Consider the following 24481-nt stretch of genomic DNA (forward strand, 5'->3'; position numbering starts at 1 on the left):
GGTCCTGGATGCTGGTTACCCTCCATGGCAAAGGCTGCTGGAGAATGCTTTGTGGACACAGAAGTGCCTGTGGGTTGCCCAGCTCAGAACCTCAGTGGTGCCAGGTCCTGGAGAGAGGAGCTGCTTCCTCCCCTCCCGTTTGGCAGGAGAAGCCAGCCAGCAGCTTGGCCCTGTGGGTGCCTTCAGGTGCCACTGAGCTGCTGGGGACCCTTTTGGGCTGATTTTTAAAGGTAACAGCAGCTTCCCAGCCCTGCTGCCTGCTCCATCTAACCACAGGCACTGGAGGACTCAAACCCAACTTCTCCCTTGGCTGGGACATTAAACCTCCTTTTGGATGAGCAAGAGCTGCAGGATGTGCCCCACACCCTTGTCCTGCTGAGTGGCTGAACCTGCCTCTTCATGCCCTGGGCTGGTTTCCCTGCCCTTTAATCCAGCCTGATCTAATCCAACCTGCCCTAATCCCCTCAATCCCTCACTCCCTGGTGCCAGCAGCCCAGGTGGGCACCTCCAGCACCTCTCCTCACCCAGCAGTGCCCTGCATCCCTTAGGGGGTACTCAGGATGAGAGCCTGTCACCTACCATGTGTGGGGACCCAACACGGGGACACAACCCTAGGACTCCATTGCACCTCAGCTGGGCTTGTGGCACTCAGCTCTATGGATGGGTGGGTCCAAGAGACACTTGGTGACTCCTGACAGCCCTCAGCTACCTTCTGGCCCCATTTCCAGTGCCACACGCTCACCGTGGGTGCTCATTCCTTCCCACTGAGGCCACATGTGCCCCACAGGTGTCCCTCCTACAGCTGTCTCTCCCCATCCCCACGGGGCTGGGAGAGCTGGAGATGAAGCTGCCTTACCCAGCAGCATGAAACCTGCAGGTGCTTCTCTGTCCTGCTGCAGAATCATCACCTCAGTGCAGGCTCACAGCCTGGTTAACACCCAGCAGCAGATACCTCTCCTCAGTCCACCCAAGCTGCTCGGGCTGGAAAATGCCATCAATGACCAAACCCAGTGTGCAGGAGGCATTCTCAGTGCTGGTGCCATGAGAACAGGTTGGCAGGATGTGCCCCAACCCTCACCACCAGCCTGCCTGAGGCTACTGATGGATGGTGCAGAGCAAGGATAGCTCCAGGTGGTTCAGGACCTCTCAGGTCCTGGTATGATGGATCACAACTCCGCACCTGGAGATGTTAATGCCCCATGGCACCTCCTGTGCCATTGAGCAGGGTGCTTTTACAGGCACATGGTGTGCCCAGGACATGAGCAATTACATCCCAGTCATTGAGGGCTAATTGTTCCCCAGCTCGTTCTGCTGGTGCTGCTGTACCTGGATGTTGTCAAACGAGGCTTTGTTGGTGACATCATAGAGCAGGAGCAGGGCTGTGGAGAGAGGGATTGTGTTGGTGCCAGTGCCATGGTGCCAGGCAGCAGCAGAGAGAGGGATGGTGTGTCAGTGCCAGTGCAAACAGAGCTGCTGGATGGCACCATCCAAGAATCGTGGCACAATCGTTTGGGTTGGAAAAGACAACACAGGTCATTGCATGGAACCCTTACCCCAGCCCTGCCAGGTCACCGCTGAACCATGGGCCCCAACACCACATCTCCAGGGCTTTGAAACCCCTCCAGGGGACTCTGCCACTGCCCTGGGCAGCCTGGGCCAGGCCTTGACAACCCTTCTGGGGAAGAAATTGTTCCTCATGTCAACCTAGACCTACCCTGGGCAACTTGAAGCCATTTCCTCTTGTCTCCTGGGAGAAGAGACCAATGCCCACCTGGCTCCAACCTCCTTACAGGCAGCTGTAGAGAGCAGTGAGGTCTCCCCTCAGCCTCCTTTCCTGCAGGCTGAACAACCCCATGTCTCTCAGCTGTCCCTCACCAGCCCTGTTCTCCAGACCCTTGCTGCCCTCCTCTCACCCCCCCTTGGAGTGTGCGGTCCAGTATTTGAGGTGTGGCCTCATTGGTGCCCACTATAGGGGCACAATCCCTGCCCTGGCCCTGCTGGCCACACTGTGGCTGAGGTTTGTTAGACCTGTGGTGTTTGCACCTCAGCATTCAGAGTTCCTCCATCCTTGGTGGCTGCTTCCTGTGAGGAAGCCGCTCTGGGGCTTCCCAGCTCACCTGGGCTGAGTTCAGGGCTCACAGCCTCAGAGAGCTGGAGCAAGAGGGCTGCCCGGGAGGCAGAGGTGCCTGTGCTTACCGTGGGCATCCCGGTAGTAGGCGTGGGTGACGCTGCGGAAACGCTCCTGCCCGGCTGTGTCCCAGATCTGGAAGGCAGATGGGAGCAGAGGGCTCAGCCATGACCCACCCAGCACCAGCCCAGCACCGTGTCCTGCACACATCCACAGACTGCAGCAGAGTGGAAGGGACAAGGGCAGCTTGTCCAACCCCACGGTGGGAGCAGAGGGCTCAGCCATGACCCACCCAGCACCAGCCCAGCACCGTGTCCTGCACACATCCACAGACTGCAGCAGAGTGGAAGGGACAAGAGCAGCTTGTCCAACCCCACGGTGGGAGCAGAGGGCTCAGCCATGACCCACCCAGCACCAGCCCAGCACCAAGTCCTGCACACATCCACAGACTGCAGTGGAGTGGAAGGGACAAGGGCAGCTTGTCCAACCCCACGGTGGGAGCAGAGGGCTCAGCCATGACCCACCCAGCACCAGCCCAGCACCGCGTCCTGCACACATCCACAGACTGCAGTGGAGTGGAAGGCACCCTCCAAGGGCAGCTTGTCCAACCCCCCTGCAGGCAGCAGGGACACCTCCAACCAGAGCAGGCTGCCCAGGGACACATGGAGTCAGATCTTGAATGTGTGCAGGGATGGGGCCTCAAACACATCCCTGGGCAGTCTGTCCCAGTATTTCTCCACCTGCACCCTGAAGGTCTTCATCCTAATGTCCAACCTGAATCTCTCTTGCTCCAGTTTCAAATCATTGCCTCTGATCCTGTCAACACCAAAGCCAACAGCTCAGAGCAGCCCTGGGAAAGTCTTTCAGCCTTCAGCTTCTAGGGACAGCAAGAGGAAGACTGACAGCTGTAAGCAACACCCAGGCAGCACCTCCCTGCTCCCAGGCATGTTGGGATGATGGTGCATGGCAAAGGGATCCCAACCTGCCTCTTAATGGGCAAATCCATCTGGCTGATGGATGTGTGGGGAGCTGCTCATTGGATTTGTCAGGGTTCAATGCAGCAGCAACCTTGCCAAGGGCCACGCTGCTGCCACAGGAGGAGCAGCACTCGTGTCCTTACCCAGCTCCTGCCTAAGGGCTCAGGGGAAGAGGAGGGTCTCAGGAGGAAGAGGTGGGTCTCAGGGGGCTGACGTGGCTCTGGCTCGGGGTGGGGAACATGAAATATGCTGCTGGCTGCAAGCTGAGCCCGGGGATGTGGATCACTTTGCAGGATCCCTCTGACCCTCTTCCAGGCCTTTCAAAGCAGAAGCCACGTGGGAACCCTCAGGCAAACCCCCCCCAGGGGGTGCTTTGGTGTTACCAGTTCTGACATCAAGCAAAGCATCACAGATTGGTTTTGGTTAGGAAAGACCTTTAAGACCTTTAAGTCCAACCCTAAACCCAATGTCGTGGTTTGAGGGGTTCTAGGTTATCCCAGCACTCCCAGGGCACCCCTAAACCATAGTCCTCAGCACCACACCTACACAGCTTTGAAACTCCATCCAGGCTTTGAGAACCCTTCTGGATAAGAAATTGCTCCTCATACTCAACTCAAACCTCCCCTGGTGCAACCTGAGGCTGTTTCCTCTTGTCCTTTCCATCGTCACTTGGGAGAGCAGATTGCCACTGAGTGCCAAAAAGGCCAGAGGGCTAGGTCAGGGGTCACTGTGGCCAGAACACACACCCAGCCCTCCCCCCCAGCCTTCAGCAGACACCCACCAACGGGGCAAAGCAGGTGAAAGTGCTCATAAGGCTGTTCTGAGCAAAGGATGGAGATGGGGGATGCACTTCTGGGGTGCTCCTCTGCCGAGGGGCTTTGCCCATCCCCAAACACCCAGAGAGGGGGTGGGGGCTGCTATTGGGGTCACAGGGACATACCTGCAGCTTTACCTTCACCCCATCCACCGTCAGCACCTTATTCTGAAAGAGAAGAGACAGGTTGATGAGGAGTGAGTGGGACACAGGACCTCAGGAAGACCTCTTGTGCACCCTGCTCCCCTGTCCTGGGAGGTGTTTGCTCTTGAGCCCTGGGACTGATCTCAGCTCCCCACCTTTTTAGCTGGCACACATTGCTCCCAGCACCTGTGGGATGAACCATGTTCAGCGTGGAGCAGCCAGAAGATGACTGAAGATCATTCCCTGGGGCTGCTGCAAGCTGCATCTCTTTGGACACTTCAGCCCCCGCGGCAGCAGGGCTGGGAGACCTCTGGCAAGGAATTAATGAGCAGCAGCATGCCACCTTCATGACCTTCAAAAGGCACAGCCAGCAACTCCGTGGCAAAAATAACTGCCCTCCCTGCTGTTGGCATCCATCTTTCTCCCAGTGAGCACCAGTTTCTTGCTGTCTTCTTGTGGGTTTTCTTCCTGGTTTGCTTGTTTTTAGCAGGGAAAGTGGGAAGGAGGAGGAGGAGAAGGGGGCAGTGCTCCTCTGTGCTGCTTCACAAGATTGCCCCCAGATCACCAAATGCCAGCATGGTGGGGCTGGGAGGCAGCTCTGGAGATCATCCAGTGCAACCCCCCCTGCTAAGGCACCCACAGCAGCTTGCCCAGGATCACAATGGCCAGATGGGTTTGGAAGCTCTCCACAGCCTCTCTGGGCAGCTTGCTCCAGGGCTCCAAAGCCAACAGGACACTTTGTGACTTCACAGTGCACATCCTGGCCAAGCTGGGAGCTGTGCAGGATGGTGGGGTGCCCACCAGTGCCTCTCTGGGTGGCTGTGCTAGGCAGTGGGGGCAGGGCACAGAGCAGCCACTGGCCTGACAAGCTGCTTGAGGCTCTCCAAACATCAAATACAATCCTAAAGATCCAGAGGAAGAAGGAGCAGAGGAGAGATTGATTTGCCTGCTAAGCTCTGAGGAATTAACCTGATAACCAGCAGGATGTGATGAAAACAGAGTCAGGAACCTGCTGTTTGTTTCTCCAGTACTGGCCAGTTTAAACTCTGTTTGCTCCAGAGCAAGTGTGGGATGCTCTCCCCTCCAGACACACAGCCTGACCCCAGCTTTTCCAGCTCAGCTCCACTCCCCACCTTCCCCAGCACCAGCCAGCAGGAGCAGACTCTGCCCCAGCTTACCCCACCAGCATTGGACATGCCACCAAAACCCTCTTGGGCAAACAGTGATATGCAGGTGCCAAGAGCTATCCTTGTACACCCCACACCACTCAGCACCAAGTACCAGGCACTCTGGGTTCTGGCACTCCACCAGGATCACAGAATTCCTTTGGTTGGAGGAGACCTCTAAGACCATCCAGTCCAACCATCAACCCAGCATCACCATGGCCACTAAACCATGTCCCAAATTACCATGGCCACAGGTTTCTTGAACACCTCCAGGGATGGGGACTCCACCACCTCCCTGAGCAGCCTGTTCCAGTGCCTGACTACTCTTGCAGCAAAGAAATTGTTCCTAATCTCCAACCTAACCCTTCCCCCTTCCCTGGCACAATTTCAGGCCATTTCCTCTTATTCTATCACCTGACATTAAAAGAGACCAACCCCCACCTGGCTCCAACCTCCTTGCAGGCAGCTGTAGAGAGCCAGAAGGTCTCCCCTCAGCCTGCTTTTCTCCAGACTAAACAACCCCAGTTCCCTCAGCTGCTCCTCACAAGATTTGTTCTCCAGACCCTTCACTAGCCTCGTTGGCCTTGGATGGTGCCAGAGAGGCTCTTTGTGGCTTTTTGGGTGGTTTCTTAACAGGGCAGAGGCAGCATCTTGGCTCCTGCACATCAGCAGTGGCCCAGCATGGAAGGGATGGGCAAGGAGGGGAGGGCAGGAAGGAGCTAGAGCACTGAACTTGCAGCATCTGCTGCAGCCAGCTCAGGGGAGACTTTGGTGGGCTATAAATACCTTCAAAGGCAGTGACTGAGGTGAGGGAGAGGAGCAGGAGTGATTCACAGCCGAGGAGTGGTGAAAACCAGCAGCCAGGCTGCAGAGTGGGGAGCTAAAAAGGGATGGGAGAGCAGCCAGGAGCTCAGGACCCATACATGAGGCTGAAGCTTTTCCCAGGACACGAAGCTGGGCCTGCTGAAGGCTGGAAGTGCTTAAACCTGAGGGTCCTCACTGCTGCAAGGTGCTCCCCAGCCCCCAGCATCTCCTCGTGAGCCATCCCCAGGGTGGAAACAGTCATCACAGTGAACAGCGCTGAGGAGCTCCAAGCAAAGGAGCTGCACCTTCACTATCGTCCCAGTGGATGGGACCATGGTTCCAGGCACCAGTCTTACCAGGGCTTTCCACAAGAGATCCACCTTCTGAGCTCAGCCTGCCCACCAAAACCCCCAGTCCCAGCTACATGTCCCAGTGCTGCCCCAGCCAGCACCCCCTGGGCTCTGCATCAGCGCAGTGCTCATCCAAACACTGGCCCCAGTTGGCAGCAACCAGCTGCTGGTGCCACCTGCCAGGGACCATAGTAGGGATGCTGTGTCAAGAGCACACTCCTCATTGACCTTGGAGTGCTCCAGATCTTGGCACAAGTGCCAGAAGCTCTCATGGGGGACAAGGACATTCGGAGTGATGGATGATGACAAGGGATGAGGACCTTGGGAGCTTCACGTTAAAGACAGCACCAAACAAGAGTCCCATGGCTGCACCAGCACCTCCAACTTGGAGGAGAGCATGCACCAAGGGGGTGGCCATGCTGCATGGGTGACCAGCCACTGTGAGCAGGAGGTAGGGAGAACATGGCCCCAGCTCCATGCATGGATCAGCAACCAAAAGGCATCTGGTGAGCAGCTGAGCAAGCTGAAGCTCCAGTGCTGCACCTCATGCCTTGACCTCCACTTCAGGAGCTTAGTTAAAAGCGAAGCTGGCAGCAGCAGGCTTCACACTAATTACCACTGACCTACATTTTAGGAGGGGAAAACATTAAACCTAATTAAAGGCTGCACGTGGACCCAGGTGCTACTGGGCCAGGCTGAGAGAAACTGAATCCCCTGGGGTTTGGGTGTGGAACTGAGCAGGCTTTCAGGGCAGGAGTTGCAGAGATGTTCCTGCAAGCAGGAGATACAGCTGGAGCCATCCAAAGCAGCAGCTGCTGCCTGCACCCTTCCCTGCATCCCTGCCCAAAACCTTACCTGCATCATCCCTGCACCCTTCCCTGCATCCCTGCCCAAAACCTTACCTGCATCATCCCTGCACCCTTCCCTGCATCCCTGCCCAAAATCTTACCTGCATCATCCCTGCCCCCTTCCCTGAATCCCTGCCCAAAATCTTACCTGCATCATCCCTGCATCCTTCCATGCATCCCTGCCCAAAATCTTGCCTGCACCTCTGTCCAAAACCTTGCTTGCATCATGCCTGCATCCTGCCTCCATCCTTACCTGCATCCCTGCCCAAAACCTTGCCTGCATTCCTGCCTCCATCCTTACCTGCATCCCTGCCCAAAACCTTGCCTGCATTCCTGCCTCCATCCTTACCTGCATCCCTGCCCAAAACCTTGCCTGCATTCCTGCCTCCATCCTTACCTGCATCCCTGCCCAAAACCTTGTCTGCATTCCTGCCTCCATCCTTACCTGCATCCCTGCCCAAAACCTTGTCTGCATTCCTGCCTCCATCCTTACCTGCATCCCTGCCCAAAACCTTGTCTGCATTCCTGCCTCCATCCGTACCTGAATGCCTGCACAAAACCTTGCTTGCATCCCTGCCTCCATCCTTACCTGCATCCCTGCCCAAAACCTTGTCTGCATTCCTGCCTCCATCCGTACCTGAATCCCTGCCCAAAACCTTGCTTGCATCATGCCTGCATCCCTACCTAACACCTTGCCTGCATCCCTGCTTGCATCCCCTGAGCAAAAGGTGGGCAGAGTGGGATGGGCAAAGGCAGAGGGCTGCTGCCAGCAGCTCAACAGCTCCTGCCTGTGCCACATGAACCAGATGCCCAAGCCTGCCCCCACACCAGAGCTAACAGGCTTTCCAGCTTCCAATTACTATTATTATTACTATTATTATTATTTAAGGAACTGCAATTCAGTCCCATGCTCACAGCTCTTCAGAGGCACCACCAGGGGAGTTTAATAACTACTAAGCTTTGAAAGACAAAAGAGGACCTGTCTTAGTGCCTTGAAACATGAAATGTCCTGCTGGGGCTGAGGGGTAGGCTTGGTGAGGGTTTGTTCTGCCCCTTGCACAGTTGAATGTGAGCTGCCAGCAGCTCTCCCACCTTGCAAGAGGAGCACAAAAGCCATCCTCACCCCTCAACTCTGCTCCCCCCTTTGCAGTGCTAGTTTTGCCATGTCCTTTTTCCTGGGGTGCTGACAATGTTCTTCAAACATCATCAAGCAGGGGCTGCAGTGGAATGCCCAGGGTGCCTCTGATGGAGGAACATGATGCTCCTAAGTTAAATAGTCCTCAGCACGTCAAATAAATAAAGTTGGAACCTTGCAGATGCTGGAAAAATTAAATTACCAAGTGCAGATGGTCCTCAATTAAAAGCAGAGTAATCAACACATCAACAGCCACACTGGCTGCAGCCCCAGCACGATCTGGCTGCAGCCATGGCAGCAGAACAACCACGGGGAAGAAATTCTTTACAGGGAGGATGAGGAGACACTGGAAGAGGTTGCCCAGGGAGGTTATGGATGCTTCCTCCCTGGAGGTGTTCAAGGCCAAGCTAGATGAGGCTTTGAGCAATCTGGGCTAGTTGGAGGTGTCCCTGCCCAAGGCAGAGGTTGGAATTGGATGAGCTTTAAGGTCCTTCTAATCCAAACTGTTCAAAGACTCCATGATTGATTTGGAGGCTCCCCCAAAAGTGCACCCAGTGATGGATGAGCACAGAACTGTAGAATTGTTTGGGTTGGAAAAGGCCTCTAAGATCATCCAGTCCAACCATCAGCCCAACACCACCATGACCATTAAACCCATGTCTCCAGGTGCCATGGTCACACCTGTTTTGAACATCTCCAGAGATGGTGACTCCACCACTTCCCTGGGCAGCCTGTTCCAATGCCTGACCACTCTTACAGGCAAGAGATTGTTGCTCACATCCACCCTAATGCTCCCCTGGCACCATTTCAGGTCATTTCCTCTTGTTCTATCACCTGCAGAATCAGAGATGCTGCCCTCAAACCAAGGTGCCCCTACGCTGCTCTTGGGTCAATTTTCAGTGGCTGTGGTTTGAGCAATGCCACTCCCCTGGTCCACAGAGTCCTCACAGTGCCACTGAGCCACACTGGCACATCCTGGCAGATCCACTGGCACCTGAGGGCACAGCAGCAGCGCGATGCAGGGGCAGCACTTCCGGCACAATTCAGCTCTTTCCGCGCATAAACTCATTAATTAAAGGCTTAAAAAGTAAATTGGATACATGGATTAACTCTCCTCCTAATTAGCCTGGCAAATGGAAAGCTGCTGGCTGACACCATCAGGGAATCATTGCACAACTGTTTGGCTTGGAAGAGATCACCGAGTCCAGCTCTTAACCCAGCACTGCCAGAGCACCACTAAACCAAGGCCCTCAGCACCACATCTCCATGGCTTTGAAACCCCTCCAGGGATGGGGACACCAACAGTGCCCTGGGCAACCCAGGACAGGTCTTGACAACCCATTCAGGGAGCAAATTGTTCCTCATGTCCAGCCTAAACTTCCCCTGGGGCAACTTGAGGCTGTTTCCTCTTGTCCTATCATTTGCTCCCTGGAAGAAGAGACCAACCCTCACCTGGCTCCTCATGACATTGTAGAAAGCCAGAAGGGTCTCCCCTCAGCCTTGTCTTCTCCAGGCTGAACAACCCCAATTCCCTCAGCTGCTTCTCAGAAGGTTCCAACCAGGGGATCCCCTCCCTGGCTCTCCAGTGCCTCTGAAGAGTGCTGCCTTCAGGAGCACCCACCAACACCCACCCTTCCAGAGGTGCCTCTGTGTGACACAGCTGCAGCCCAGCATGAGTGAACCCAAAGCAAGGCCTGAAGGGATGCTGGGAGACCCCTATGCCATGCCAAGGCAAGATCTGGATCCAACATCCCACTTGGCAAAGCCCAGGGAGCCTCCTGCCTCCAGCAGCACAAATCCAGTGCCAGGAGAAGCTGGGATGCAGTTGTGATGGAGCAGCAGCAGACAGACTAACAAACAATCAGCACTTCCCAATGTGGCTGCCAAAACAGGTGAAGGATCAACATGGAAAAGTGTCCAGAACAGCAGGACACTGCATCCAAGCTGCTCATTAAACTCCCAAAGTCCCCATCCCTCTCCCCCCCAGCATGTGTCTCTGCCACAGTCTTCTCCAGCCTGGCTGAGGGACAGCCTGGTCATTGGCCAGGGTCATGGCTGGCAAAGCAGCCTCAGCTTTGCTGCCTCTGTAAACTTGGTCCCTCCAAACTAAAGGAGAAAAGTTCATTTTCATTTGAGAAGATGAAAACCCACCAAAGCCAAACCCCAGCCACGAGAAGGGCAGGGTCCTGCCCCTGAGGAGGAACAGCCTCCTGCTCCAGCACTGGAGAGGGTGACCTGCTGGGGAGCAGCTCTGTGCACCAGGACCTGGGAGTGCTGGAGAAGAACCTGGAGCGTGGTGAGTTCCCCACGAGCCAGCATTGTGTCCTCCTGGCCAAGAAGGCAAATGATCTCCTGAAATGCATGCAGAAGAGTGTGGCCAGCAGGTCAAGAGAGGTTCTCCCCCCCCTCTGCTCTGCACCGGTGAGGCCACATCAGGAGTATTTGGTCCAGTTTTGAGCTCCCTGGTTCAAGACAGAGGGAAAACTACCAACCCCCCAAGGAACACCACTCATCTCTTATCTCCACTGTCACCCCAACCCATGGTCTCCAAGTGGCCAGGGATCCACCTCTCACCCCATGGGCATCACAGAGCCCTCTCCCACACCCTGCAAGCACCCCAGGGATGTCTGCAGGAGCAGGCTTTGTCAAGTGCCATGCATGTCCCACTAAAGCCTGGTTAGCATCTCCCCAACTGCCAGCCCTGCAGAGGATGAGACTCCAGGCTCTTCTTGGAGCAGACACACCAAAGAATTAGGGACTTATCAGCTCCTGTTCACATCAGGCTGCACATAAAAGGTCTTTGCTGGCAAGCAGCAGAGAATCCTGTCTTAGGGACAGATTAGAGTTAAGAGGATCTGGGGAAGATCACACAGTTTGAAATCAAGTCATGCTCTGCTTCTTGGCATTGCCCACAGCACACAGGTCCTGCAGCCACCCAGCTCTGGAGGCTGGTGGAGCAGCAGCTTGGCAACTTTGCATCCCCAGCCTGGCAAGGAAGTGTCCTGGCATGGTCAAGGACACAATTCCCTGAAGGAGACTCACACCATCGGTGTTTTTAAGCCTAGTGGGGCTGCTCAGGCTCATCCCAACAGGCAGGAGGCATGGTCATGCCAAGCTTTTGGATGTCCCCATCAGACTAGAATGAGCCTGTGAGCAGCTATGGAAATGGGGATTCCATCCTTAACACCCCACAGGTTAGGATCTGCCACAGGCACCTCAGAGACAGGAGCAACCCAAAGCAAACATCACAGAGTGCCAGAATCCCAGCATGGGGAAGCTGGAAGGGACCTCTGGAGATCGTCAAGTCCAACCTCCCTGCTAAAGCAGGGCACCCACAATGCCCAGCTGGGGTTGGAAGCTCTCCAGACAAGGAGACTCCACAACCTCTCTGGGCAGCCTGCTCCAGGGCTCCAGCACCCTCACAACAAAGAAGTTTCTCCTCCTGTTCAGGTGGAACCTCCTGGGTTCCAGTTGGTGCCCACTGCCCAGTCCTGCCACTGGGTGCCACTGACAAGAGCCTGGCCCCATCCTCTTGCCCTCCACCCTTTAGCTCTTGCTGAGCACTGCTCAGATCCCCTCTGGGGCTGCTCCTCTCCAGACTCAACAGCCCCAGGGCTCTCAGCCTTTGCTCCTCACAGACATACTCCAGGGCCCTCACCATTTTGGAGCTTCCACTAGACCCTCTCCAGCAGTTCCCTGTCTCGATCTGGAGAGCTCAGAACTGGACACCACACTCCAGATGAGGCCTCCCTAGGGCAGAGGCAAAGAAGAGCCTCCCCCAACCTGCTGGTCACACTCTTCTTCCTGCACCCTAGGACACCATTGGCCTTCTTCACCTGAGGGCACATTGCTGGCTCACAGAGAACTTGCTGTCCACCAGCACTTCCATGTCCTTCCCTGCAAAGCTGCTTCCCAGCAGGTCACCCTCACCTGTACTGCTGCAGGAGGTTGTTCCTCCCCATTTTCAGGACCCTGCACTTGCCCATGCTGAACTTTGTGAGGTTCCTCTCCCTAAATCTGCAGCCTGGCCAGGTCTTACTGGTGCCAGCATAGACTGATGGGTGTCAGCAGGGCAGCTACAGCCCATTCCTGCAGCTCCCAGCACAGGGCTGGATCCTAGGAGTAGGTGAAAGCCACGGCCACATCCCTCCTCCCTACCCAGTGATGGTCTGTGGCAGCTCTCCCCTGCCCAGCTGCATCACTCACCCCTTCCTTCCATCCCCCTTTTTTTGGCCCTGCTTTATAACAGAGAAGCTCTTGGTAAATGTATCCATGATGACTCCTAAACCAGCAGCCTTGGAAACAAAGGGGGCAGAAATGGCTCCTGCTGATCTGAGCCAGCACCTGGAGTAAGTAAGGTGGACTTGGAGTTATTTGTCTTCATTTTCCCCACCAAGGACACACCACTGCACTGCCAAGCAGAGGAGGAACCTCCACAGAGCATTGCTGGGGACATCATTCATCATTCCCAGCCAGCACAGTGCCTGCCAGTGCCAGCAGAATGAAAGATGGGCCTCCAGCTGCTGCTACCTGGGAGCTGGTTACTCTGCTGCAGGAGGGAAGTGAAGCCTCCCATCAGTTTTCATGTCAAAGAAGCCAGTCCCTGCCTCAGGAGTGCTGCTGTGCCCAGTGCTCCCCACCACAGCTGCCTGTGGGGTGTCATGGGAGGAACTGGGCAGTGCCAGTGCCCGCCAACCACTCAGGTTTGCAGCCCCTGCTGATGGCAGGCAGCCCCACTCCCGTGTGCTCCATCCTCTGCCACCTTCAAGGGTGACAAATAGGATGAACCCTGTACAGAAGCAACTCCAGACGTGGTGAGGGACATGGTTTGAACCAACCCAGTAGTTTCCAGGCACAAGGTCTCCAGGAACCACATTTCAGCTGTCTCATCTCCAGCACAAAACCTGTCCTAGATCAGGAGGGGGTTAACTGGTTTGGTCCCAAAGCAGCCAGGCAATGATGGGTCTCATGGAAGAGAAACCCACCAGGAAACACTTGGTGAGGGGTACCCCTAGCTCAGCAGGATGGGCCCTGGGGGGCTGCAAGCCCATCCCTCCTCCAGGAAAATGAGGAAGGATGGATTTGTCCTGGTGTTAAGCTTGGTCTAAATATTTTCCATTGACCAGTCCCACTCTGGAGAATGTTACAACCTGGTTTTGGAGCTCCAAACCATCCTCCTGGGCAGCTCATGGCATGGTCCCAGCTATAATCCACAGCTCTCCTGAAGGCAGAGGGGGTCACTACTGGGAAAGGCTCTGGAGCTCCACCAAGGCTCTCCTGTGTGCCATCAGCTGCACTTGCCACTGCAGCCAGAAGGACACCTGGGCTTCTTCAGAGCAGAGAGCTGGCACCAAAGGGATGGAAACCTGCCCAGAGCTTCAGAGCAGACTTTGCAACCCAATTAAAGCCCATCAGGTCTGACCATGCAGCAGCAAACATCCCAGCAGCAGGAACAGGCTGTCTTCTGCAGACAGTGCTGCAAACAGAGCACTTCTCATCTCTGACAACAAAATCATCATCCCCAAAGGGCTGACAGCTGAAGCTGAAGCTTCTTCTCCCGCACAAACACATCCTTCACCTGCAGCTACAGCAGACAGCTCCTGAAAGCTGGCACCTTGCTGTGCAGCAGATCCAAGCCCAGCTGAAGCCTTCAAAGGAGATGAGGAAGAGGGAGAGCCTGAAGCTCTAATGAGATGTGCTGGAGTCTGTATGAGTTCATAAAGACTCTGGGAATAACACATCCCAGGTCTTGGTGCTCAATGACACCCCCAGACCCAGTCAGAGGCACCAGTGGAGGTGCTGAGGAGCCTGAAGCATCTCTATGAAGAGGAATGGCTGAGAGCCCTGGGGCTGTTGAGTCTGGAGAAGAGCAGCCTCAGAGGGGATCTGATCAGTGCTCAGCAAAAGATAGAGGGTGAGGGGCAAGAAGATGGGGCCAGACTCTTGTCAGTGGTGCCCAGTGACAGGACAAGGGGCAGTGGGCACCAACTGGAACCCAGGAGGTTCCACCTGAACAGGAGAAACTTCTTTGTTGTGAGGGTGCTGGAGGCCTGCAGCAGGCTGCCCAGAGAGGAAAGGCTGAGAGAGCTGCATTTGTTCAGCCTTGAGAAGAGAAGCTTTAGGGGAGACCATGTTCCAGTACATAAAGGAGGACTGAACCTTCTCTCCACCAAATCCCTGTTGCAAGATGAATGCTCATTCAGCCCCCTCTGACAAGGAGCTCCCCAGAGAGAGTCTTTGCTATGAACCCCCCAGCAATGAGCCTGGGCTGAATTATTCATCCAGCTCTGCAGTTGGGTTTTAATTAGTCACCAGCTCAGAGAAAGCAGCAGGGCCCTGCTGCTGTTGAGTGGCACAGGGGAAGCAGAGCCCTGAAATCTGAACCAAATTCAGCATCACTGCACAAGGTCCTGGCCAAGGGTGGGTCTGTGCTTCCCAGAGATCCGTGCAACAGCCTCCTCAGCTTCACTTTGGGAGGAAAAAAAGCATTATTAGGGGGTTGTCACAGAGTCGTCATAGAATGAGTTGGGCTGGAAGGGACTTTAAACATCATCTTGTTCCATCACCACTGCCACGGGCAGGGACACCTCCCACCAGACCAGGTTGCTCAAGGCCCCATGCCACCTGGCCATGACCACCTCCAGGGAAGGGACATCCACAGCCTCCCTGAGCAAGGTTGGGTGCAAAGGAGACAGAAGCACTGGCACCAACAGCTCTCCCTGGCAGTGCTGGTACCTGGAGCTGAGTGGCTCCAGCTTCATTATGGGTCCTGAGGAGCAGCAGCAGCTGTAGGGCAGGACCCCCTGATGCTCCTATGCCCCCCAGCACACAGCACACCACATCTCCTATCCCTGGCAACCACCTTAATGCCACAAACGGTGCCCATCGGCTGAGGCGCTCCGCGGTTGCCATGGCGACGCCCACGCAAGCGAAGCTGGAGATGCCAAAAGCTCCATTTCCCTGCATGTCACACTTGGGCCAGGGACATCAGGCTTGGCAGGCAGGAGAAAAACATCCTGAGCCATGGCTAGGCTAAATGAGGACTGGGCTGGTCGAAGGTGCAAGCAGCATCGAGCTGGGCTGGTTTAGCTGTGTGGATGCAGCAGGACACAGCTCCCCATCAGTCCCCTCCTTTCAGTAAACTCACCCTAGAAACCCCAGACAAAAGGAAACAAAACCTGCCCAGATGTTCACACCAGGACCAGCTGCATCCTCAGAGGCATGCTGCTGGTCTGATGACCTCCAGAACACAACCTTTCCTGCCTGCTGGCAGCACTGACTCCACCTGCTCTATCTGTCACACCAACATCTCCCCCAGATCTGAGCCCTGGAGCATCACTGAGGTTCCCAGACCCACACTGGCCTTCTCCTCACCCTGGGACAGATATGGACCATGGCAGCAAGCATTAGCCTTTAAAGCTGAAGGAGCATGAGCTCCCAACACCTATTAGTTATGATCAGGGAGAAATATTTTTCCAGTGCAGCCATAAAGATGAAATATTTGCTGCTGGCTTTGAGAGATTCTGCAATCCTTCAAGCCAGTGCTCAGCCAGGATGCCTCTGTTAGCCACAGCCACAGGAGTTACACCACTGAGCTGGAAACCCCTCTCTGGGGAGCAGGGACATCTCCATCACTCCTGCATGGAGCCAGCAGCATGTACCCAGCTGGGATGCCCAGTTGAAGAGAGACAAAGAACTATCAGAGAGAGACCAGCAGAAGTTAGGAAGATGCTGAGGGGCCTGGAGCAGGTCTGTGAGGAGCAAAGGTTGAGAATCCTGGGGCTGTTGAGCCTGGAGAAGAGCAGCCTCAGAAGGGATCTGACTAAGGCTCAGCAAGAGGTAAAGGGTGAGGAGCAAGAGGATGAGGCCAGGCTCTTGTCTGTGGTGCTCAGTGACAGGACAAGGGGCAATGGGCACAAACTGGAACCCAGGAGGTTCCATCTGAACAGGAGGAGAAAATTCTTAGCTATGAATCCTGGAGCAGGCTGCCCAGAGAGATTGTGGAGCCTCCTTCTCTGGAGAGGTTCCAAACCCAGCTGGGCATTGTGATCCTGGGTAAGCTGCTGTGGGTGCCCTGCTTTAGCAGGGCATTCGGACTGGATGATCCCCAGAGGTCCCTCCCAACGCCACCCTCCTGGGATTCTGTGTTACAGCAGTGCCAAGGCTTCACTCTCCTTCTCACCAGGCCAGCAGCCTCATGAGCAGCATGGTTTGACCATGTAAGATGAGCCTCACCCTGGCTCTGCCCAGCCATGGGCACCTGATGGCACAGCACTGAGACAGCTTCGTGCTCTGAGGCAGGGATGTCTCCATGGTGCCACCAACCTATCCCCGTGCAGGAATCCCACAGCTCCTTGTGCTTTCCCAGTCTTCCTCCCCCTCAGGGCTCCCCACCAGTGATCACTGTGGACCCCCAGCTCACTGCATCCCTCACCCACCCCCAGGACAAAACATTTTGCTGCTGTTGATGAAATTTTGCTTCTGAGGGCTCCACAGCTAACCAAGTCCTTGATCCCTAAATTCCCTATTGCCATGGGAACCAATGTCCCTAGCATCACCCACTGAGGACAAGGGGACAACTGCTCAGACACAGACCATGCTGAGACTCCTTTCACCATGAACAGCTCCAGGCCACTGGGATGGGATTGTTTTCCCATGTTTTGTGGTTTCTTTTTGCTTAAGGTGGGTGCTCATCCAGGCTTGGGAGCAGTCAATGATGCTCAGCACTCCAGCAAACCCCCACTGGTGGGACCAGCCTTCCTCCTGCCCCCACAGCTCAGGTCTCTCCACCCTTCTGCAGACACAAGGAGGAAAGTGGCTCTTCCCCACACACCCTCCAACATCACCAGCATCCCCCCTGGGAATACACTTCCTGAGGGCAAGTGAGTAATCAGGGGGAAGGAAATGAGTCAGTGGCTTCACAGAGGGATCAGGGGAGCTGAGCAAAGCGAGAGCCATGGGGCAGGGATGACCCTAAATGCCCATCATGGGGGTGGAAGAAGCTCCCATGGAGCCAGCTGCCTTCCCTCCGCTTTCAAAGAAACCCTGAGCTGTGCAGAGCTCAACTCACAGGTTTAGCACAAAGCAAAGATGAAAGTGAAATGAAGCCAAATGTGTTCCATGAAATATTCAAACAGTTTAGGCTTCCTCCAGACCCATTTCAAAGTTTTAGTGCTTATGAAATGCTCCCTTGCAGGCACCAGGAGCCCACTCAGCATAACGCCTGGCACGGCTCCAGGGCACCTGATGCTCTGGCACCCAAACTGGTCTCCCTAGGGACCAATTTCTTTCTTGACACCATGTGGAGAATCACAGACACACCACATTTGTGTGCTCATAGTTTTCCTCTAGCACCCACCTCCTCCTCAACCTACCCCCTCACCAGGAACTTGTGAAACTGGTGTGTAGCAGGCACTGACCCACATGTCCAAAGAGGGAGCCATAGAAATGGTTGGGTTGGAAAGGACCTTAAAGATCATCCAGTTCCAATCCCCTGCCATGGGCAGAGATGCTTCCTACTACAGCAGGTTGCTCAAGGCCCCATCCAAGCTGGCCTTGAACACCACCAGGGAGGGAGCATCCACAGCCTCCCTGGAACCTTTGCAGGTCAGGTTGTTTGGGGCTCTGAGCAACCTGCTCTAGTTGCAGATGTCCCTGGTGACTGCAGAGGCTTGGACTACATTGAACTTTGGAGGTCACTTCCCACCCAAACCAGTCTGGGATTCTTTGATTCTAGGATTCCCACCCCATGTCTGTGCTGCAGCAGAATTTACCTGGGGAAGAAATGAGAGGATAAGAACTGGAGCTGCTCTGGGCAGACACCACAGGGCCTGGGGAGCTCAGCTCTCAGCACGCTGTGGATGTGCTGGAATTACATTTTCCAGCAGATTTTCCACCCTGTTGATCCCCATCTAACAGGGTTTGGAGCTCCCACACAGCTCCAGTGAGGAGGATATAGAAGCATACAATGGAGAACAGCTTCACAATCTGTCTCCTTCCAGCAGCAGCTCACAAGGGCATGTTTTTTGTGATGCCTGCACCCAGCTCTGCAGCTTCTGAGCAGCTCAAGCCTCTTGTCCTGCACCTGAGCTAGTTGCACCTCTTATTCCAACCATCCCAGACCAAGACTGACCCAGGGGCATGCACCAGCAAGCCAGCACTGCTGTGGGAATGCAAGAGCCTGGGAGATCATAGAAGAGTTTCAGTTGGGTTGGAAGGGACCTCAGTCATCATAGAACAGTTTAGGCTGGAAGTGACCTCAAAGATCATCCAGTTCCAACTCCCTGCCATGGGCAGGGAGACCTCCCACTAGATCAGGTTGCTCAAGGCCTCATCCAACCTGACCTTCCCCCCCAGGGAAAGGGCATTCATAACTTCCCTGGGCAACCTGTTCCAGTGTCTCAGCACCCTGACTGTAAGATGCTGGTGCCCTTCCAGGAGCATCTCCCACGTAGCCCCACAGCTCTGACTGGCAGCTGAAATGGCTGCAAGAATTTCACACCCAGCTTAAACATCCAATCTATTCTGGGTGGCAGCTCCAGACACCAAGGGGGTGGGAAAGGCCCCAGCGTTCTGAGAGCCAGGAATGCACCTTCACACCATCCTGCACACTGGCAAAGAGTTTTTCTGAACCAGGCCTCTGCCTCTAGAAGGCTGCTCCAGCTGCTCGTTTCGAGAGCAGCTCAAGCACTTCTCTGCTCTGGAGACATTCATCCGACTCCTTTTATTTTCCCTCCCCTCCGGGCAGGAACGGAGCCTGTTGTCTGCTGGGGATTACAAGCAGCACCGGGAGCGTTTGCAGTTTACTGGTGTGCTGCAGAACTGGAGCACACCGAGGAGGGGGTTGTTATTTTTCAGCTGCAAAAGCCAAAGGCACATGAATAAAATAGAAGCAGATGCGAGGCAGTGGCTGCAGCCACGGGCGCCGCTCACAGCATCCCTGGGCAACTGAGCCCCTGCATGCAAATGACAGGCTCTGCAAAGCTGGGTCCCTCTGCAAGGCAGGGGAGCAGCCACTGCAAGCTTTTCCCAGTTAAAAAAATGGGATTTTGTATTCCCTGAATGCCCAGCCCTGGAAGCAAGGAACAGGAGGCAGCAGCAGCTGAGGCGAAGATGCCATCCTCAGAGGCAGTGATCAAATTGATGGACCAACAACAAGTGCCTGCCCTCCTGTGCCAGCTCTCCAGGACTTGCCTCACTCACTGCTGGATTCAGGAGCACCTGGTCCCCATGGCACCAGTGCCAGCATCTTGTCTGTCTGCCTTCACCAAACCAGGCAGATCTGGGGGGCAAAGATTCTGTGGGCACATTCATAGAACGGTTTGGGTTGGAAGGGACCTTGAAAATCATCTGGTTCCAATCCCCTGCCATGGGCAGGGACTTCTTCCACTAAACCATGTTGCTCAAGGCCTCATCTAGTTTGGCCTTGAACACCTTCAGGGAGGGGGCATCCATAAGCTCCCTGGGCAACCAGTGTCTCACTACCCTCACTGTCATGAATTCCTTCCTCATCTCCAGGCTAAATCTACCAGCCCAGGTCCCCTCGCAGGGAGAGAAGCAAAGGCTGGAATCAGCTGCTGGCTGTCAACGACATTCTCCCAGCCATGGGTGGTGCAGAACCAGCCCATTTCAGAGAAAGAGCTGCTGGAAACATCCCCAAGACAGGCACACAGACATCCCCTGCCCACCTTGCCATGCCAGTGCCCACACCGGGCTCCTCACCCAATCCAGAGCAGTAGTGCCAGCACTGGCACTGGCACCACAGCCCCGTGGAGCCCCCAAGTGATCCAGGCAGCACTGAGCTGCCTCTACCAGGGGATCTCCACCTCCACTGCAGGGGTGTGGAGCTACAGCTCCTCCCTCCAGTGCCAGAGGGACCAAGCTAAACCCACCCAACACGGCCTGCAGCATCCCCCTGCCCAATCTCCCCGACACATCACCACCTACACAGAAAATGTGCCAACAGGAGAGACTAAGCCCCCTGCTCAGGCAGATCCTCTCCCACTTTTTCCAGGCTGAAAAATCAACCCCTGCTAATGCTCCATGCCAACTACTGAGACAAGTCAGCCCTTGGCTCTCAGATGGCTCCAGGTTGCACCAACCCTTCAAAGGGATGAGGGTCTGGAGCATCACTCCAAGGGCAGGGATGCAGTTGCCAAACAGGGATCAGCAGATGATTAGGGCATCCACCTCTCCCTGCCCTGAGCAAGTGGACATCCAGGACCAGACTTGCTGGGTCCAGACCATGGTTACTTTCCACACCTTGCATGGTTGGAACAAAGCTTTCAGAGACTCATAGGATCATTTTGGTCAGAGAAGACCTTTCATGCAGTCCAACCATTCTCTAACTCTACCTAAAGTCTGGTGCTCAACCATATCTCTCAGCACCACATCTCTGCCTCTTTTCAATATCCTCAGGGATCTGCAAAGTTAATCTCACCAAGGAAGGGAGCAGGCAGCCAGCAGCTGCTGATGGAAGCTGCACATAGACAGACAGACAGACACCAAACACAGAGATGCAAAAACCTCTTATGCAAACCCCACATTAGACACCAGTGATTGCAGCCCTGGAGCAGCACAGGGCTGGGTGTAATCAAGAGTCCTCGAAGCTCAGGGTCACAAGTGACAGCTTTTATTTACAGCACTCAGATTAACTGCATCACAACCAAGGCTGGAGCAGGGAGCATGGCAGGGCTGTGCTTGGAGGGAGCTGTGGGTCTCCACAGGGTGACAACCAGCAGAATCTCCTCCTGTTGGTGTAAACTGGTAGGCACCAAAACCCAGTTGGCTGCTTGGGAAGCCCAAAGGTATGCTGAAGCACAGGGGCTGGCTCCCTTCTCCTCCTTCTCCAGGAGGAGAAGCCTGCTTTGTGCCAGAAGGATGTTCATAAACTGGTTTGGGTGGGAAAGGACCTTTAAAGCTCATCCATTCCAACCCCACTGTAGTCAGTAGGGACATCTGCGACTAGATCAGGTTGTTGAGAGCCCCAGACAACCTGATGTGGAATGATTCCAGGGATGGGGCATCTCCCACCTCTCCAGGCAACCTGGGCCAGGGTCTCACCACCCTCACTGTCAAACGTTTCTTCTTTCATTTGGGTTGCTTCCTCCTGGGGCAGCAGGAGAGGACCAGTATCACCACACAGCTCAGAGGACACAAGGACAAGCTGCCCTGCTCTGAACTCCAGCAGCAAAGCTTTTCCCAACAGTTCCATCCCACTGATTAACACAGAAACCATCTCCCCTGCTAATGCAAAGAAACTCATTAGCACCTCTTCCCAGGGAGAAAAAGCTCATCCTGATTTTTTTTTTGTCTTTCATGTTCTTCTCCTTTCAGGTCCAATTAGTACAAAAATGCTCATTTGCCTGACCTTGCAAAGCTGCAGGCTGTGACAACAGGCCAGGCACCTGGAATGGAGGTGGCCCCATGGAGCTGGCTGTCATCAGCACATGGTGGGCTCATGTGGCCTTTGGTTTCTCAGCTTGGCAAGCTGCTCCTCCTGTTAGTTAGCTGCTACACCAGGCAGAAGTGCTGCTCAGCCTGCACAGCTCTCATCCCTGACAAGGCTTTTGTGTGACAGCAGAAGGCAGCTCCTTCAGAAGCACTGAGAAAATGGGATTCACACCCTTGAAGGAGAAAGCTGCTCTTCTCCAGGAGACCCTTCTCCTTGAAATCTTGATGGATGGATTTAGAAGAGCACACACATCCTGCCCAGACATCTGGGGAGAGACCAAGCCTCACCTCTGCCCCCAGACAGGAGGATCTGCTGAGATCCTCCAGCTCTGGAGGAAATGAGCACAAGTCTGGTGAGGAGCAGCTGAGGGAGCTGGGCTTGTTCTGCCTGGAGAAAAAGAGGCTATGGGCAGACCTTCTGGCTCTCTACAACTCCCTCAAAGGAGGCTGGAGCCAAGTGAGGGTTGGTCTCTTCTCCCAAGGGACAAGTGATAGAGCAAGAGGAAATGGCCTCAACTTGCCCCAGGGGAGGTTTAGGTTGGACATGAGGAACAATTTCTTTCCCAGAAGGGTTGTCAAAGCCTGACCTAGGCTGCCCAGGGCACTGGTGGAGTTCCCATTGCTGGAGGGGTTTCAAAGCCATGGAGATGTGGTGCTGAGGGCCATGGTTTAGTGGTGACCTGGTGGTGCTGGGTTAATGCTTGGGCTTGATGATCTCAAAGGTCTCTTCCAACCCAAACCACTCTGCGATGCTGTAAGAGGAGGAAGCAGACCTCTTCAGCACAGCCACACCACAGCTCACAAGAGCAAATAATTAAGATCCTCATTACCTATTCCTGTCTGGAAACCCCTGAAGGCTGAGACTCCAGAGACGGAGAAGAGGTTGCTCCCCCAGGTGGATTTCTCCTCTGGTGGAAGCAGCACCATGACCGAGAGGTTTCTGTTGCCCCAAGCCAGCCCCTTGCTCAGATAAAACCCCCAAGACTCCTCATCCTCATCCCAGGACTGTGTTTCACCTTGGTGGCACCCACAGTTGAGGGGGCTCACCTCAGCAGTGCACCCCCAGCTCACTGCTCTGGCTGAAGGGAGTGGGTTGGTGCATCCCTCAGGAGCTAAAGATGTGCTCCCCCCCTAAAAGCAGCTCTCAAAGGCAGAAAAGCTTGAGAGATCCAGCATCTCTGGGAAGAAACCTGGGATCATTTTGTGGCCTTGTTTTTACTGCTGAGATCATTATTTCCCTAGAAGCAGGGATTTGTTTTCCAAACAGATTCAGATCAACATGGTTCTTTGTTTAAGAGACGACAACAAACAAACACCCAGGGAGAGGTTCTTCACCAGCCTCAACCAACCTCCAGTGCGCTGGGAACGGCAATCCTGGGTTCAGTTTAGATGGATTTCTGTTCATTTCCATTCACTTTGGCCTATGTAAACCAGTAGGCAAAGCTCTAATGGCTTGGCACCCCCCAGAAAACAGTGGTTGATGCTGGAACACACTGGGATGAGTGAGTGAACTGGGAAAGGAGGTGGTGAGCAGCTGGTTGGGCACAGGAGCTTCTCCCCCCCAACATGGCTCTGTCCCTCCCCAGGGTAGTTCTCAGGGACCAACTGGAAGCAAGAAGAGCAGAGCCAGTCCTGAAATCGACACCATGAGCCAGGCAGCTCTGTCCTCACCATGTGCCCAGCCTTTCCCCAGGCTCCTGCCCAAGCAAGGTCACACGTGCACAGGAGCACAGCTGCCACATGCCCTGGCCTTGGGGACGTCCCCATGGTCTCTGCCTCCAGCAAGGCTGAATGACTGCCACAAACCCTGCTTAGAAAGCCCAGTGCACCAAACCAGCCCCCTGTGCTTGCTCCATGCCTCTCACACCAGTCCAAGTCCAGAGCAAAACCCAGTAACCACCTGGGATTGATGGGTCACCTTCAGTGGTCACCTCCCCCAACCACATCTGTTCCCACCTGCCCTGCCTGCTCCAGCCAGAACCCTGCTGCCAAATCCTGGGCTTATGGAGGAAAGGAGCCAGGATGTGACAGGTTTGTTGCTAGACAGACACGGATGAAACCCAAAACCTGCTCTTGCAGCAGGAGCCTCGAGCATCACCACCTCAGAGCTTCATCTGCACCGTGATGCAGGCAGTGAGAGTTACATGGCCCCTGCACACAGAGGGATCAGACCATCAGACAACCAGTTCCATACCCCCTCCCCAAAACCAGGAGTGCCTTACAAAGAGACTGGGGAGGGACATCTTACAAGGGTTTGTAGTGACAGGATGAGGGGCAATGGCTTTGAGCTGCAAGAGGGGAGATTGAGACTGGAGGTTAGGAAGAAGTTCTTGACGGTGAGGGTGGTGAGACACTGGCACAGGTCGCCCAGGGTGACTGTGGATGCTCCTTCCCTGGAGGTGTTCAGGCCCAGGCTGGATGAGACCTTGATCAACCTGCTCTAGTGGGAGGTGTCCCTGCCTGTAGCAGGGATGTTGGAACTAGATGATCTTTAAGATCTCTTCCAACCCAAACCATTCCAGGTTTCTATGAATCAGGAGTTTTACAGGACCCTCCCAGCTGTATCATCAGCCCATGTCAAACCCACGTGGCTCAAGCAGGTCCATTACAGGACTGAATTAGCCCTAATTTGATTGCTGCTCTGTAGCAGCTGGTTCAGAGCC

General features: G+C 54.9%; 1 protein-coding gene across 1 annotated transcript in view; it reads right to left on the reverse strand.

The window, feature by feature from the left end:
• RAB26 (RAB26, member RAS oncogene family) overlaps positions 1–24481 on the reverse strand; it is a 33598-nt gene that overhangs the window by 4419 nt on the left and 4698 nt on the right. Inside the window, exons 3-5 of the mRNA XM_064153479.1 lie at positions 4046–4087; positions 2197–2263; positions 1327–1379 (exon numbers count right to left, since the gene is read on the reverse strand). Of these exons, the coding sequence (XP_064009549.1) occupies positions 1327–1379; positions 2197–2263; positions 4046–4087 (162 nt within the window). The remainder of the gene's footprint in view (positions 1–1326; positions 1380–2196; positions 2264–4045; positions 4088–24481) is intronic.

The sequence above is a fragment of the Pogoniulus pusillus genome, chromosome 13, assembly GCF_015220805.1.
Source record: "Pogoniulus pusillus isolate bPogPus1 chromosome 13, bPogPus1.pri, whole genome shotgun sequence".
Classification (NCBI taxonomy): Eukaryota; Metazoa; Chordata; class Aves; order Piciformes; family Lybiidae; genus Pogoniulus; species Pogoniulus pusillus.